Source organism: Salvia splendens, chromosome 9 (assembly GCF_004379255.2).
Source record: "Salvia splendens isolate huo1 chromosome 9, SspV2, whole genome shotgun sequence".
In the NCBI taxonomy this organism is placed as follows: Eukaryota; Viridiplantae; Streptophyta; class Magnoliopsida; order Lamiales; family Lamiaceae; genus Salvia; species Salvia splendens.
The window spans coordinates 7,628,099-7,644,815 of NC_056040.1; the positions used below are offsets into that span (position 1 = coordinate 7,628,099).

Genomic DNA, 16,717 nt, shown 5'->3' on the forward strand with positions numbered 1-16,717 from the left:
ATCTGAATTCGTATTTGAATGCCATCCTTCTTCGTCGTCCGAAGGAGCAGGAACGTCAAAAAATTCATCCCCTATATCATTCATTCCCGAGATGCTGGATGTACCGGAGTTGTATCCTGGCGTCACCTCGTTTGTTTCATTTTGGACCCTTTTGCAACCAGTTTCTGTTTTGATCTCCTCCTCAATTTCGGGCACATCAATATCTATATTGCCTTCTTCTTTTGTTTTGTACATTTCTCTTAAGGCTGATAAAACAAAACAAACAATCAAGAGGATTTGAAAAAAGGTGTCTCCCAAAAAAAAGGAAATAAGATGCCCACTCTACCTGCAACTGTTCCAACCATACATATAGTGACAGATCTCGAATAAGCTTTTCTGAGATAGGATTTCCAACACCTCCAATCAACAGAAAGCATGTTTCTCACAATACATTTCTTGCCTCGATTCATAGGAATGATCACGTATCCACCACCTACACCATTAACAACATACAAGAATACAATGAATACACAATAATGGGACATTAGCTAGTTTGATCAACCCATATACGCAAGAAGAAAGGCATCATTGTTCGTAATAACCACCACTTCCCAAAGTAGACACGAACGTCTTTAATACTGACAATAGAAAGGGTTAAATTCACAACTTCCAAGTCAAAGCATACATTACTTTTAACGTAGGCTCGGACAAATCTGTTTTGACGTTGACATTTTTTATGGAACACCGAATGGTAGAGAATCACTGCAGCAATAGCAACATAAACTTCACAATTCTCCTAAAATTAGCTTCAAAACTATAAAGTTAGAACAAAAAGATTCTGGTAGTAAAGTACCATATGTGCCATCGTCTTCTCTCCTCCAGTAGCGTCGCACCAGCAAGTCGCGGCGCTTCATTGCCCTGGAAACAAAAATACAACATGTGGTCAGCAACTCCACTCTGTCTTGATTGGATTCCTATGTTTAAGTCGCGGGTCCGACCAAGGTAGGCAATGCTTATATAGTTCAACGTGTACTATATCCGTATGCCCATCAAGTTGCTCGACCACGCTACCCTTGTGGAAACAAAAATCCCACCTGCAAACACACACTTAAAATGTTAATTGGATGCTACTTTTCTCAAAACCTTAGGATTCTACAAAATTTGCAAATATCGATGAAAATCAATCCGGTAACACTTAAGCTTATTTGATCATTGAACTTCCAAACCAAGTCCCGCGTTAACATTGATAAAACATGCTCTTAATCTCTGTGAGCTACAAGATTCGACAGTTGTGAGTTAAATTGTGCAAGACTTACTCTGTCCTTGAGGCATCTACAGCCATGACAGTACGAAAAACAGCTTCAGGTGTTCCGTTGATGACACCAACTGCCATTATGGCTGGATGATCGTCCCACCGCTGAATCAAAGCAAGTTCAGAATGTAAGGAGTCTAGGCATGAAATCAACTTTAAAGTGAGATGAAGAAAATATCCACCCGAACATTGGAGTCTCTGTCTTTAGCTTCTTTGAAGAGACGTAATCCTGAACATGCCATTGTTAGAGAATGAAACATCTACGGAAACAACCATCAACTGATCAACAAATTCAGAAAGTGGAACATTACCATTTTGACAGCCAAATATTTCCCACGGTGAAGGTGCTATTACATCAGAGGTCATTGCCTCCATATGAACCGAAGATGCTGAGGTCCAATCAATAGACCTTTTTGCCATTCTTTTCGAAACACTCAAGCTGTTATGTCAAAGTTGATAAATTCCACAATCAAGCACAATAATCCGATTTTTAAAATTCTTCAGATCAGAATATGAATCCGCATATGTTAACATAACCATACACAATGAGTCCCAAATGTACTCACCTGAAAGGCTGATATTTTCGTTTGGAGCAAGACACCAAATCTACCGTCTTAACGGCAGCATCCTGCAAAGCATGGATCCACCTAGCTGCTTCTTCTGAGCTAGTTGCCCCAAGCTACAAAAATTAGAAATTCTCGTTACCATCCACCTCATACACTCATAGCTGGATAAAAACCATAACACTGTACCTTAAGCTGATCATTATGATTTGCAGTATTATATATTGTGAAGATGAAAAATAACTGCAGCACGATAAACATCGTATAAGCCTAAAGAGAAACCATATTCTGTACCTTTTGGTAACATATCAGTATAGGTAAAATGAAATATTTTTAGGACACATACTTTCCTACGATGGCTCCCTCTTCCATTGTCCACAACACGAATGCAGGAGTCTATTATTGCCCTTCGCACAGGCTCCTGATACAAGAGCAAAGTTCGATACATAAGCATACTTATCCGAAGATCAAATAGTAGACTCTTTCTATAAAAACCTATGACCGAAGAAATAAACACTTGTTGCTAATATCAAATGAAGCCTACTACACAACAAATCCTAACCCTCACAAAAGGAGAAAGATACCATAAAGTTATAGAAATACCATTGTAATCAAACACCTTAACTCAACTATGGCAATCACTGTGAAAGCAAATTCATTCAATTAGCTACTTCCTTCACACACACCACATGCATACATATAAACAGAATACACAAATGACATTCAGCATGTGCCACCAATTAATCCCATACATACCAAAACAAGAAAGACAGAAACATACACTAAAACACAAACATATATGTGCATGTTTGGAATGGAAATTGGGATAAAGAGTGGGACCTCTGTGTGTGAAGTGGGGATTGATTTGAAGCTGTTTAGGCAGTCATCTTCAAGAATGAAGTATCTTTTACGAGAATACTGCAACCCAATACGATTGTAACGAATCAAATGCAACCACCCCTGCATTTTCCCTTCCTTTTCCGCCATTCCCATCACCCAAAACACAAAGACAAAATTATAATTTTGAAAAATAAAAGTTAACAAAAAACAATCTTTATCGATGTTTTCCCCCTCAAATCAAGAACCAGTGTTACAAATGCCCCAAGATTGCTTTTTTCACCACGAATACACACATATACATACACATACAGAGAGATTTAGATATGTGCATGTACAATAAATGGGGGAAGAGAGAAATTTTTCAGAAGGCGAGAAAAGAATTATGATGAATGACCCCCTGATTCCGCCAAAGGGAACCAGAGCATCGGTTGCAAGATGTCAGAGTTTTTTTAGATTTCGAGCTAAATTCCTATGTGCAATTTTTTCATTTCTTATTTCTTTGTTTTAGTAATCCTAATATATTTTGCGTGTCTCGTTTGAATTTAACTGATTCTGGTGATTATACAAGGTCGTCAATTTGACCAATTTAGCGTCGATATATTCTTTTTAATTTGTAGTTTTGGTTTTATTACCAATTTTATTATGAGAAATTTAATTTTTAGAAGGATTTATTGTGAGAAAATGATGGAACAGTAGTCACCTTGTACGTGTAGATGGTTTACCGCCATTAATTATTTTATCTTATTTTTACTGCTAAAAATAAGTTTTGTGGCACTGCTTTTTCTTCCAAAAATTGAGATACTTAGAAAACAACAATTTAGTGATTTAATAGCAGACACAATAATTATGATGCATATTCATTTCAAAATTTTAGAACTTGCTAGAGAAGATTTTTATATTCTAAACATAACTGCTTATTTATGATTTATATACCAAATTATTACAATCTAAACCTCAAGAATATTTTTGGAAAAAGATTTTGAATATAGACAAAAATATTGAAAATTAAATTTTGGAGTAGTTATTATAGTGTTGATGGCCACTTTGTGGATGTTGATTGCTCATTCATATCTTCCAAGAAATACCAAGATCAATGTCTGGCATTACTTGCCCTTTTAAGCTTTTCTTTCCAAGTCAAACCTAAATCTCACTTATGATTATCTCTTTTTTTGTATTTGCTTTTATTTGTTGATGAAATTTTCATTTTTGAATATCTAAAAAGTTGTGTGAGATAGTCCTGTAATGAGATCGATTAGAATTCAAATCCAAGTTTCATACTACATATCATGACTGTAATTATGTTGGTGTTTGAGTATGGTTAAATTTGTAATCCGTTTGAGGTGTTTGGATCTCACACAAAACTCTAATTTATTTATAATTTTTTTGATTTGGTATTAATTATTTAAATATAAACATGTATAGTGGGCAAATTTTATGTATTGTATAAATTGATGCTCAATGAAATAGTAGGCCACCTATTGAAACACATGATATAAAAACCTTATACAAGTTGAAGGTGGAAAAGGTCGAGCTGAAATATTTGGCATACCAGCTAATAGTTGAAGATATATTTCACTCTTGTATTTGTTGCAGTATTAGTTAATCAAGGACCGGTCAATCTAGGTAATTTGACTCGATACATTTTTACCTGATTTAAATCAACTAACTTTAATTAATTCAATTGTTTTAGTTCTATCAATTACTAGTGACGACTTAGTTTATATTGTAACCTTATAAAGTTAAGTTACTCCACCCAGTTCAGTTACATTATACTCCTACTGCATTAGACCATCCGCATCGGTGTCTCAATGCGGGCTCGGTCTCGACGAGACCGCATCGAGACACCGATGTTGTAATTTTCGGGGTTTTTAATAATTTTATGAATTATTAGTATTAATTTAATATTTTAATGAAATATTAATTGAATTTGTTGGAAATAAAAATAAAAAAATGAAATTGAATGAATAGTTAAGGGATGAGATGGTTAAAAGATGGATGGATGTATATGTTGTCTCATAGTTAAGAGATAGGATAAAAAGTGCAGTTGAGCTCATGAATAATGAAGGAATGAGACGGTATTGAGATAAGGATGTGAATGGTCCATACAATTAAAAAGAGATTTAGCCTTGTAACCTTATTCATTATTATGATAAAGATGTGCATAACACTAAATTATCTAATTTCAAAAGGTATTAATTAATCTATTTTTCTTGGCCCGGCCCCACCCTCAAAAAATAACTTAGGCCATCGTTAACGCAAGGGGCCGGGCCGTAAATTGCGAGTCCCAGCCCTTCCTGCGCGTTGGAGGGAGATGAGTTGGGGCCTGGGCAGGTCCAGGGGCCGCAGTTGCGGCCTGGGGACGGTCCCGGGGTCCGGCCCGTGCTCGCGTTAGATGATTCGGGACGGGACGCAACGCGGTCCGACCCAGGGTTATTTCGTGTTCGGGCCGGGCCGCAACGGAATTTTTTGTTTTTTTTTTTTAAATTCAAAATTCTTTATGGTTTTTACGGTTTTAATTTTGTATTTTAAAATTTCTATGTTGTAATTTTCAATCTTCGATCGAAATTAACTTTTCCGTGTTATAAATTTCCGGCGTTTTTTATTTTACATGTAAAATAGGTTGAAGTTGTGAATAGTGTCATTTATTAGTTGCGGCCCGGATTGTGGCCTGCAGGGTTAGAGCAGTTGGGACCTGGGCCACAACTGTAGAGGAATGATGACGTGGAGAGGACTTGGGGCCTGAAACTGGGCCGTGGTTAATGATGCCCTTATGTATTTAGGCATATTCCATCCATCAATTAAATTCCAAATATTTGATTCCTCTGTAGTTGATGCATGCTTGACTCTAATTTTGGTCAACCATTGTAAAATTCTCACCCATAAACACAAGTTATTGATGATTTGAAGACTATATATTAATATATACAGTATATTTCTAATTAGCATTCTTCTCCATGTTTGCATAATCTCATATCTCAAACCTAGCCTACCTACCTTTCTTTCATTAAAGAAAACATAAAATTAGAAGACAATCCTTGATTCCACTTGTCCAAATGTCCCCCCAATTTTCATTATATAATTTTCACCAGCGACGCTAATATATGTAAGTACATATTTATATTATTATTTTAGTTTAATTAGTGGCGGACAACTGCACTACTAATATATTTTAATAGTATTATTTTATTTTTATATTATGATTCAATATTAATCTACATTTATTCAATACGGCTGATGTGACTAAAAGCGGCTGATTTATTCTTTTATATATTGTGACGTACACGAATCCACCTAATTATAATAATAGGTGTGCTATATCCCTACCCTTTAAAGCTATTAACTCATATTAATTCATCAAGACAGTTTACTAAAAATATATAATATTAAAATATCAATGCATAATTTTAACCCAATTTATTGAAATGTCAACAACATTATGTATTGATATATTAATGTTATCGTATTGACATTTTTAATATATTGTGTTAATGAGTTACAAGAGTTAGCAACTTAAGAGAGTTAGCAATTGCTCACGCCAGTTATAATAAATCGATACGAATGAATAAATCAGCGACTGTTTTTGTTCAAAGTTCAAACTCAGTTGAATATAATTCAAATTCCATGAAATGTTATTGGGCCTGACTAATTTAAAATGCCTGGGCCCAAATATACATCTCAATTGCATGTAAAGCCCAGATTTTCCTCTAATTTCAGCTAATTGAATCATATTCCTATTTTGGACGAGGAATCTCGAAATTTAACTTGCTTATGATTTGTTGTTGATGGAGAAATCAATGAGCTTTTGAATTGGTTAAATAATTATTGTGCGTGGATATGACGGTTGCTCATACGGCGGCGGCGAAGGAAGATAATAACCGATCAGCGCCGTCGACGGCGGCTAGGGCTAAGCCATCAGCCTCAAAGTTCAAGCGCTGGGGCAGGCAATCACCGTTTCTGAGATATGGTCTTCCGATGATCTCACTCACTGTTATCGGAGCCCTAGGACTCGGTCATCTACTTCAAGGGAGGTCAGTTTGAATGTGAGTTCAATCGTAGTTTTCTGTCCTGTAATTTTAGCACAGATGTATGATTATTGAATGATTCACCCCTAAAATATGCCGGGATCTACGCTGTGGTGTTTTTTGAATTTTACAAGAGTTATCTACCTCTGAAATTGGAAAAACCCGGAGATATATTGCTGGGTGAAGATATGTGATCTAATTAGGTGGATTTTGAAAATGATATTACAATGCAAGCTGATTTACTAGTTCATGATGACTAGACGAAGTTTAGGGTGCTCATGTATGAGTGCAAACTTTATATAGCTAAAGGAATCAGTTTTGGTTATTTTCAAGAAATTATTTGCAATCCAACTCGTTGCTCGTATATTTGATTTAAGGTGCATGCAGCATTTCAAATAATGACTACAGTAGTCCATTCTATCTGTTTAAGGATTATCACCTTGTAATTTCTTGTTTCATCAAGACCTAAACATTCGTCAGGCCAGAAACATATAGTAGTATTTGTCTATGCAGTTCGGAAGAATTCTTAGGTGTTATAGCTGGTTTTGAAGGTTCGCTCATCATGTATATTAGGATTCCTTTCTGGCCTAGTGTAAGGGGGTTGCACGATGCGTTTGGTTTGAGAAATTAATAGTTTTTGCATATCTTGGGAGGTAGTTGCTTCTTCTCCTCCTGTATATGTTTTCTTTCTTTGGAATTGATCTAGTACCTTTTTTGGTACACATTCATGCGATAAATGGAGATTGATTTGGTTGGTTATCCATACTCACCTGCAACATCTTTTGTTAATTAAGGTATATGAAAAATTGAAAATAGAGGTGCATTGTCTGCCACAGTAGAGGTATTCTATGTTCATCTGTTGCATTTTGTTTAATGGTGCAAAACTTTTTGTTCAGCAAGGACATTGCTAAAGTGAAGGATGACCAAGAATGGGAAATTATTGAGACAAGAAAAGCACTATCACGAACAGGACCTCTAAATGCTTACAACCCTAAAAAGACATCGCTGGAGGAAGAGCTGAAGGTAACCTATTGTTGCTGGTGTATTTGAAATGTGGTTTGTGCTAAGGTTTTAATGTGGAGGGTGCTCTTTTTTACAGGCTATGCAACAAATGGTTGACATAGATAATTATGAATACAAGAAAATTCCCAAGCCTAAAGAAGACAAATGAAGCTGTATTGGTGTCTTTTAGAAGGTTCGTTGCGACATTTAAAGTGCTCGTTTCTGTATCAAACCTTAGAGACGCCTACTCTAGTCAGCCAGTTTTATGAAAGAATAAGCTTCTCATGTCTGCTTGTTTGATTTTGCTCCTGTTATTGATCTAGTTTCTGGTTAGTACTACATGTTTGTAGAATTTCTATTTATACTGAAAGCTTGAAGTATTATGTAGTCCATTACTTAAATCAATTTTGGCTCTTCTAAGTAGATATCGAATTGCACACAGAGCCATCTACTTCTTTCTATTTGATCAACTGTGTATAACACTAATGAGTGTTAGTACATTACTGTAAATTCTACTTTGTCAGCGTGCTAGTTGTAAAGTTTTACATAAATGTTTTACTGTGTTCATGAGTGTTAAGGAGCATGCTGTCATGCACTCCTATTCTTTTACAGCGTTCTAAATGCGACCTAATCAACAACTGTGTGGTGATTTCGACTAGGCAACATTTTATTTATAACTAGTTTCTCAAAATTAATATAGAAGATTGATAATATTTGAATTCAAGCTTTGGTAGTTTGAACTGGGTGCATTTTAGAACACTTTTTCTCTTTACGAAATAAGCTTGTGCACTCTCTCTCTCTCTCTCTGACTCTGTGATTCCTTAATGATAATGCCATTGCCATAGAAAGGTGTGGTATAGAACAAGAACCTTCAAAGGCAAATGTAGAGAAAGGTAAAGTGAGCTCGAAAATGAAGCTGCTTTCTATCATGGAAGTTCTAAGTCAACACGAGATGAACTGTAAAGGTGAATATGCCTTTTTATCAAATTTCAAACAGGTTAGCTGTTTACATAATTTACATGCTTTTACAAGGAAATTGAACAAATTCATCATGTCACATTTTGATCATGCCAATAGGTCATCATACTCGGTTTAGAGATCAAAGTATTTGTTTCATTTGATGATGGTCAGGCATGAAGCTGAGCCAAGAGTAATTTGAGATTACAACAAAGACTAGAACATATATTGACAAAATGTATTGCAGATTCTTATATTGAAAGTGGATAGTTCGTACCTCCACAACACAAAGCTAATAATACCCAATTATCTCAAAAACCATATACCCCTTATCTACACCACCCCCAACAATCACACAGACTAAGATACACCAGTTGTTCTCCTAGATACATCTTTTTCCCGCTTCTTCCCAAATATATTGAATACCCTTCACAACATTAGACAGGAATACTATTCAAGACTGGTCACCCCCACCTCCTAGACAAAACTTGAAATGCAGTGAAGAAACACGAAAAAGGCGGTAGCCTAGCCTTCTGGTGACTGCTGTCCCAGCCACCCACTATCTTGGCTTTGGTTGTGAAGCAAACGACCACACTGGCCGAAGGAGCCTCTGTGCTGAGGGGCTTCCCAGAAACGTGGCCTGTGAACGGGTCAACATCTCAACCATAGACGGGGTCTGGTAGGCTTGAACGAGGCTTGAACCATCCATTGAATCGCCCCTAGCTGTCGCTCTCTGCCATGAGTGTGAGCTTAGTCCGGATAGAATATAGGCCCGCCCTGATGCTTCATAGACTTGCCTGCTTGCCATCCTCTCTTGCATTTCCTTGAGCTCGGCGTCAAGTGATGCGCAGAGCCTGTCACGACACTTAGCTGATACGGTTGCTGATAGAGCCTTTCGCATGTTCTCCAGTATGGAAACAGCACCGGCTAGGTCTCCATTCTCAGCAGCAGTTCGAGCTTGTGCCATGGCCTCTGCTGCTCGGATCCTGTTGTGTTGTCTGTCGACTTCAATTGACATGTCTTCTTGTCTTGCTAGGTCAGTTCTTTCAATTTTGACCTCTTTGCCTTCTAGGGTTACTGATTCTTTCGTCAAGGGGTCATTGTAGACACATTTCACCTTCAACAGTGATGTCTCTTTGCTTGAAGTCTCAGCAGGAATATTTACGGAGAGCAGGAAGTCCCTCTCTTCATCTGCGTACAGGTCTCCAACGTCGATAGATCCTATCCCTTGATTGGACAAGATACGGTTGGGATAGCTTCCAGCTTTCAATGAGCCAAGACGAATGCTCGGATGAACACACTCAATTTTAATGCTCAGATCCTTCACCACGACACTCAGAAGGCCACCAATGCACTGAGCAAATGCATCCTGAATCACACTCTCAGTCTCGATGAAAGAAAAGGTACCTCCGGAGATCTCTGAGATTGAGTGCATGGACGATGCATCATGATCAGCTCCAAAGCCGAACGCATGAACGGGAATCTTGAAACCTGAGGCTTCATCCGGACGAATTGACAACGGAAGAAGCAACTGGTAGTTTGGTTGATTCTGGCTGCTGGCATTGCTGTTGACTGTATATGTATCCTGTCCATCTGACAACAAGATTATATTAGCAACAGGGTTCTTCTCGCGCCGGTCTTCCATTATTTTGGCACCCTTTCTCAATCCCTCAGCAATATTGGTTCCTCCATTAGCAACCAGAGAGTTAACAGACTGTAGAGCCTGCTGGCGACCAGCTTCGGACATTCTCCTGAGGGGGAAAAGGCGACGCGCTGTTGAAGAGAAGGCTATGACAGCCAGCCTGTCATTGGGACCAAGATTCTGTATCACGAACCCCATAGCTCGTTTGAGCAGCGCGAGCTTTGTGCCTGCCATGCTCCCACTGACATCAAGAACAGTGACAAGATCCACTGGAGCACGAGGAGTCTGTGCAATTTTGGGCTGCTTGGCGTCACTCCTGGTGGCATTGTGCCACGAATTGGAGAGTGGGGCTTTCAGGTGGAGTAAGACAGTGAAACTGTCCGACGTGCTTGACTTTGCAATGGCCGCAACCTCGGTGTATGTCATGACAGCAACTTTCCTCCGATCATCATCACCCTCGGATATGCTCTTGTTGGAGAAACTCTTCTCGGGAGAGTCTATCTCATGATCCAGTGACTCGTCGTCATTGAAGATTGCTGGATCTGGAGCCTGAAACAATGGGGCAACGTTACGCGAGGAATTTGACCGAGGAGGAGGTAGACGACGGACAACGGTCACGAAGTCATTGTTCTGGTGCCAATCTACTGGATTTATCCTTGCTCTCCCCATTGGAGGCTCCAAAGTTGGGACTTGCAGAGGAATCTCTTTCCATTTTGCTCTGCAAACAGGGCAGATTTGGTTCCCATGTTTCACATTAGAAGCAATGCAATGGAAATGGAAGGAGTGGGAGCACTCGGCCGTGAAGATCGCCTGCCCATCGCCACGCCTCATCGTTGCCAAACATATGGAGCAAGTCTTCTGCAAATCAAGACAAGAAACCATTTTTAACAACTTATCTAAAATCACAGGGTCAGCAACTAAATGCATTTGATATACTACTAGTAAAGATAATCTACACAAATTCCAATCATAGAACTAAAGCTTCATATACTCTAAAAAACAAAAACAACAAATAATCAAGTCAACCATTTTTTGCAGAAACTAATCAAAGACACATATAGATAGCTGCTGAAAACCTCCTCACAAATTTCCACTTTTATCAGCTAAAAGACAAACAACCAAAATCAATAAGCAAAGGAATAAAACAGAATTACACAATTAGGAACATAATTAATAGGTCAAAGGAGGGAACAGGGGAAGAAGGAAACCTTGGAAGAAGATCTACTCAAACTCTTGGAGAGCCTGAGCCTATTGGAAGAGGGAGTGGTCGGAGCAGATGTCCAATCACCCGGCGGTGAAAGGAGGGCGGCGTCGGAGCGACGCTCGGACGGCGGCGGAGAGTCCTCATCGTCATCATTGTCGGCCACATGATTTCTGGGAGTGTAGACACACAGATTGAGGCCAAAAGCAAGCTTAACTTTCCTCCATTTACTCCCCATTTCACTTCACTCAAGATTCAAGAATCCCCTAAAAAAGCACCCACCTTGTTTAAGAAAGGGAAAAATGAGAGAGGAGAAGAAATCTTTTTTATAGCAAGAAAACGAAGAAAAGTTGGGTTGTTGAAATGAGAAAAATAGGTTTTGTTTGAAGAAGAGGATAAGATTTGTCAAGCACGCAAATCAAGAAAAAAGAAGAAGAGGGCGGGCTGGCTGAGACTGAATGGTTTCTATAGAGAAAATCCTAGTGATATATAACTGGGCAGTGAAGAATTGCTTCACTCTTCTTGCTTGCTGGCTGCCATGAGAGCTAGAGAGAGAGTGGGGAAGGAGTTGAAGAAGTGAATGAAGACGTGAGCTGACCTCGGCTGTTTGTTTTGTAGCTTTGTGGGTTGTATATGTATTGATTGGAGCATTACAGGGGGATTGGGTGGGTAGGGGGAGGGGCTTTTGACTTCCCTGTGGTTTTTGTCTGAAGATAATTGTAGAATATGTACTTGTACAATACATATCCCATATGGTATACATTTGTACTTTTGGGAGTTTTGATTTTGACTCTTTTCCTTTGGGATTTTATTAAAGCATAAGCAGTGGTGCAGAATTCCCAAAAATACTTCCGGCCACGTCATACGGACTTTCCACTGCACTGCTACGTCATACGGAATTCCCACTGCACAGTGACGGAATTCCCCGCGGAATTCCCGAAGGAATTCCCACAATAAAAAAATTCACAAATTCACAAATTAAACAATTTCCGGAAGTAAGAGATTTACGGAATTAAATAGTTGACACAAATAGGGAAAAATATCCCATTAATAAAAAAAGAAAAGTACATTTCACCAAATTAAAAAATACATTTCAATAATGTCCACCCCCACATCAACGACGACCCCTCCGCTGTCATACTTCTTCAATAATATCGTTCTGGAGTCGAACATGAGCTTGTTTTTGGCGCATGTCGGCGAATGCACGGACTCGATCGACATCGTCGTGGGGTATCCCCATGTGGACATTGCCAGTGGCCACGTCGTGGCTTGGACCCGCAGCATCCGCGTCATCATTGGTCCAATCAGTCAGTGTTGGACCTTCATATTCGGCAATCGTGTTGTGCATGATAATACATGCGTACATACATGATGTCGGCGATGCTGTCAACATACAAGTAGTGCGAATGAAATGAAGTTCAACAGGATGTATATATAGGAACCAAAAAAAATTATTTAATACATTAAACGGGAATTCCGCGGGCATCAACGCAATGGCGGAATTCCGCGGAATGGCGAATTCCTTTGCGGAATTCCGTATCCGTGGAAGGGCTTCACAATGGCGGACGTCCGCCATTGCTGATGCTCTTACTCCTACTAATTAATTATTATTTCCGTCTCTAAAAGGAACTGGATTATACATCTATGTAGAATTCACCCATAATGTAAATTTCAAAGATTAAAGTGATATACTAATAGTTTGCGATGTCTTGTGTCAAAGTCTAAAAAATTATGTAGTCTAATTTTTTAGATAATAAAAGAAAGAATAATTGTAATTTAAGTCACAATTTTTCGTTATCTCTTGATCAAACACGACACAATATAGACTAATTCAATTATTTATAAAAGTAAATTGATTTTTTTAATCAACAATCGAAATATAATGACATTATTTTGTCCAAATAACATTGTTTTGTGGTCACATCATATTTGATTTCAATTTTGATCATTATGGGAAAATTGTTAAACTTTGAAAAATTATTATCTCATATTTTTAAAATTTACTTAATTAATAAAAAATTATGATTTTAAATATCAATATTCCCAAAATTTAACATGGAGGACAGAGCTTAACATATCGTTCTATACATTGGACGTTGATTGTTCGTCTCCTTGAACTAAACAAATAATTTTCTGAAATATTAGTTGTCAAATACTATACCAATGAAATAAAAAGGTCAACTATAATTGACTGTAAAGAGATTCTACAGCCTCGGTATATATATGATCATTTATTTAGGTATCATTGTCCATTCCGTCACTTTCACTAGCGACAAAAACTTTGATGCTAAAATCTAAATTTTTTAAAACATAAGTATGATGATTATGCTAGACTTTTCGATCTCAAAAATTCAGATTCGTAAGAATATTGAGACCTTAGATAAATGCCAGGAACATTTTAAACTATAATCGCTCTAATAAATTCATGTCAAAAGGCTAATACATCGCATTGAATATTTTTTGAAAAATGTCGTTGTCACACATTAAAATTTTATTGGCGTACAATAGTTTGACAATCAAAGAACACGTATCTTTATAAACCTTAGTTTTTGTTTACATTTTGCACGTTGTATCACTATTTTAATTTTATACTACTACTAATTTAGTTAAATTCAAACAATCCAGAACCACCGATTCCTTGATTTCACGTTTAAATTATTATTTAAACCAATCAAATTTTAATGTTAATTATGGAGACCGCATTTGTTGAAATGGCCGGCCAGTAAGAAAATATCCGATTATGGGACCAATTTAAATTACTTATTTCAAACCAACCCCAACATTGTCCTTGGAAAAATATTTAATTAAAAAACGAAAACTCTCACATATAATGATTCAATTTTATAAATGTATTTTCTTTTTATTTTTGGCCACAAAATTTCTTTGACCATTGGAAAGTTCTCAAGTGGGCACATAATTGACATTATTGCATGGTAATTATTGCATGGTAGGCCGAAAATGCTTACTATGATCATACCATTTGCAGAGGAAAAAAAAGTTCCAAATGGGTAAAGAATAGTTACTAATAATTGATAAATATGACCCCAAAAATTATAGTGTTACTTTTTGTTCGTTTTTTCGTGGCCATGGAAGGGTCAATATGGTGGAAAAAAAATTTCGGTAAAAAATGCATGCCTTTAACTACAATTTATGATTACAATAATGAATTGCCACATCTTACACCTAATTAAATTTTTTACCTGTCGTGGTTTCTTATTATCAAGTAATCAACATCCTAGCCTAGTTTTATCGTGTCCAAGAACAGTCATAGTAGTATTATTTTTTCTACAAAGAAAAGTATTAAGAGAGATTGATTGATGCTGAAAGATATTAATACGTTGATAATATTCCGAAAAGGTCAAGTTTTTAGGATTAATTGTCTTTAAAATCACAAAATATTTGGAATTAATTTCCTTTTAATGACAATTTACTAAATTTCAAAATCTCCAACCGGCGCACGATATGATAGTCTATTCTAGGGTAAATCCAATGCTAAATTGTTTCACACATGTAAAAGTTTTGGTTATTTCAATTAATAGTGAGGTAAATATATATTAATATAAGGACATTGGCGGCCAAACGACATCGATTTAAACTTAAAAAACAAAAATATAAAAAATAAAATGAAATAAATAGAATCAAAGGAGATAATTAGGAATTTTTGAAAATTTTTGTGTCATTAATTACAATTTTAAAATGTACTATGAAACAAAAAAAACTTGATGGAAAGTTTTAATATCAAAATCATAGTACATTGTGATGGAATTTAGTCCAGTCAATGTTTGGTTATCACAAAGCGTGGGGGTTATTAATTTACTTATTTTCCAACAAAGGTCATCGATTTCGGCAGCATAATAGTCAAAGTTTGGCACTCGAGGACTTGGTTGTTTAAATTTATAAATTTTAATTAATCATTGTTATTTATGTTTGAACTACCAAATTCAAATTTGTTCTATTTGCTAAATCAAATAGGCTTTCTGGAAGAGAAGAGACATATAATAATCAAGCGTGTGATTTTAATAACTATGTCAAACTTCTCCTGATTCATTTTCCGTGCATGTCAACTGATTTTTCTTCCATATATTTAATATTACAAGAAATTTTTGTCAAAATTCAATTTTATGATGAACATTTCAACTTCTTTTTCAGGCTTATTTACTACAGCTGGATTCTTTCTAGAGAGTGTCCCCTAATTTAATTCAACCAAAGAAAATTGTCACTATATATATGCCATATTATTCTTGGGGATAGAATCAAGCAAAACTCTTTTCTCCGGTTATATGTAGATATTGATCTATGTATGATCCGCAACTATATTGTTTATATAAAAAAGTGTATTATACTTATTAAAATACATTAATATATTTTTTGAGCAATGGTACATCACACCTACTTACATAGTTGCAATAGTACTCCGAATTAGATTTTTTTTCTTATAAATTCCAATAATCATATCTGCGTGTGACGAATACTAGTAACTAGACGCGAGTCTTTATTTTGTCAAATTCTTAGTATATATTAACCAAATGAGAATTAATCACAAATAAATAAGTGGAATCCTAACGTCTACTTTATTTATTACGAAATCGTAACTACTCCACTAAATGAGGTACTAATTAGGCCAGAGGAATATGTTGTAGGTTGTGTTACATTCCCATGTATCAATGCTTGAAGCACTAAGGAAGCAACAAATTTACTAGTGCATTTCTCCATTAAAATTGTTGGTAGAGCATCAATAAAAATTGTCCAATTAAACACCGTCAAAATGGAGAATCTTGACAAATAACCTCTTATCTTCTCAACTTCAAAATTAGTGCAGAATCTAAATCCCACAATGAAGAAGACAAGAAATATGAAAAATAAATAAGTACATATAAAATATCATAAAGGAAAAAGAAAATAAGAAGCATGTCACATAATTCGTATTCTTTGATTTAAAAAAAATATACATATAAAAACTGATTTTGAGTAGGTACGTAGTGGTGTTCTCTATTCCTCCCACTTTATTATTTTTACTTTTACTCCCTCAAAAGCCAACCTTTTAAAAGCGAAAATGGCATATATCTTTTTAAGCTGCAAAAAAAAAAAAAAAACTTTATTCCTTCTCCCACACAAAAAAACACCAACTAGTAACCAAGATAGTGGCTCCTTTTCATTTCACACCTCCTTTTGAGACCACACATGCCCCCCAACCCTAGC

At 36.5% G+C, this 16,717-nt stretch overlaps 3 protein-coding genes across 4 annotated transcripts in view; 1 reads left to right on the forward strand and 2 right to left on the reverse strand.

Moving 5' to 3' along the window:
• The window catches only part of LOC121747124 (protein ENHANCED DISEASE RESISTANCE 2-like), a 4,961-nt gene extending 1,788 nt beyond the window's left edge, over positions 1-3,173 (reverse strand). Inside the window, exons 1-12 of one of the 2 annotated variants that reach the window (XM_042141114.1) lie at positions 2,695-3,173; positions 2,201-2,275; positions 2,044-2,097; positions 1,858-1,970; positions 1,603-1,730; positions 1,474-1,520; positions 1,296-1,396; positions 978-1,073; positions 833-897; positions 670-741; positions 326-472; positions 1-245 (exon numbers count right to left, since the gene is read on the reverse strand). The exon at positions 1-245 is cut by the window's left edge and continues 12 nt beyond it. In XM_042141114.1, coding sequence (XP_041997048.1) covers positions 1-245; positions 326-472; positions 670-741; positions 833-897; positions 978-1,073; positions 1,296-1,396; positions 1,474-1,520; positions 1,603-1,730; positions 1,858-1,970; positions 2,044-2,097; positions 2,201-2,275; positions 2,695-2,847 — 1,296 coding nt within the window. In that variant the 5' untranslated portion in view covers positions 2,848-3,173. The remainder of the gene's footprint in view (positions 246-325; positions 473-669; positions 742-832; positions 898-977; positions 1,074-1,295; positions 1,397-1,473; positions 1,521-1,602; positions 1,731-1,857; positions 1,971-2,043; positions 2,098-2,200; positions 2,276-2,694) is intronic. The other variant, XM_042141115.1, reaches the window with a different exon arrangement.
• A 3,258-nt stretch (positions 3,174-6,431) lies between these two features.
• Positions 6,432-8,269, forward strand: LOC121747125. The gene is made up of 3 exons (XM_042141116.1): positions 6,432-6,722; positions 7,613-7,739; positions 7,816-8,269. Exons 1-3 carry the CDS (start codon positions 6,529-6,531, stop codon positions 7,885-7,887), a joined length of 393 nt encoding a protein of 130 aa, XP_041997050.1. The 5' UTR covers positions 6,432-6,528; the 3' UTR covers positions 7,888-8,269.
• Positions 8,270-8,892: 623 nt separating this feature from the next.
• On the reverse strand, positions 8,893-12,146 carry LOC121747123 (E3 ubiquitin-protein ligase WAV3-like). Its single transcript, XM_042141113.1, has 2 exons — positions 11,526-12,146; positions 8,893-11,175 (listed from the first exon to the last, which is right to left on the reverse strand). The coding sequence occupies exons 1-2, from the start codon at positions 11,754-11,756 to the stop codon at positions 9,235-9,237; spliced, it is 2,172 nt and encodes a 723-aa protein (XP_041997047.1). The 5' UTR covers positions 11,757-12,146; the 3' UTR covers positions 8,893-9,234.
• Between the last annotated feature and the right edge of the window lie 4,571 nt (positions 12,147-16,717).

What these genes read in the sequence shown, in the direction of transcription:
- LOC121747125 (XM_042141116.1), top strand. Translation starts at nt 6,529, where the DNA reads ATGACGGTTGCTCATACGGCGGCGGCGAAGGAAGATAATAACCGATCA. An exon ending in GGTCATCTACTTCAAGGGAG is followed by an intron (nt 6,723 to 7,612) that starts GTCAGTTTGAAT and finishes CTTTTTGTTCAG; the next exon opens with CAAGGACATTGCTAAAGTGA. An exon ending in CGCTGGAGGAAGAGCTGAAG is followed by an intron (nt 7,740 to 7,815) that starts GTAACCTATTGT and finishes TCTTTTTTACAG; the next exon opens with GCTATGCAACAAATGGTTGA.
- LOC121747123 (XM_042141113.1), bottom strand. Translation starts at nt 11,756, where the DNA reads ATGGGGAGTAAATGGAGGAAAGTTAAGCTTGCTTTTGGCCTCAATCTG. An exon ending in TGAGTAGATCTTCTTCCAAG is followed by an intron (nt 11,176 to 11,525) that starts GTTTCCTTCTTC and finishes CTTGATTTGCAG; the next exon opens with AAGACTTGCTCCATATGTTT.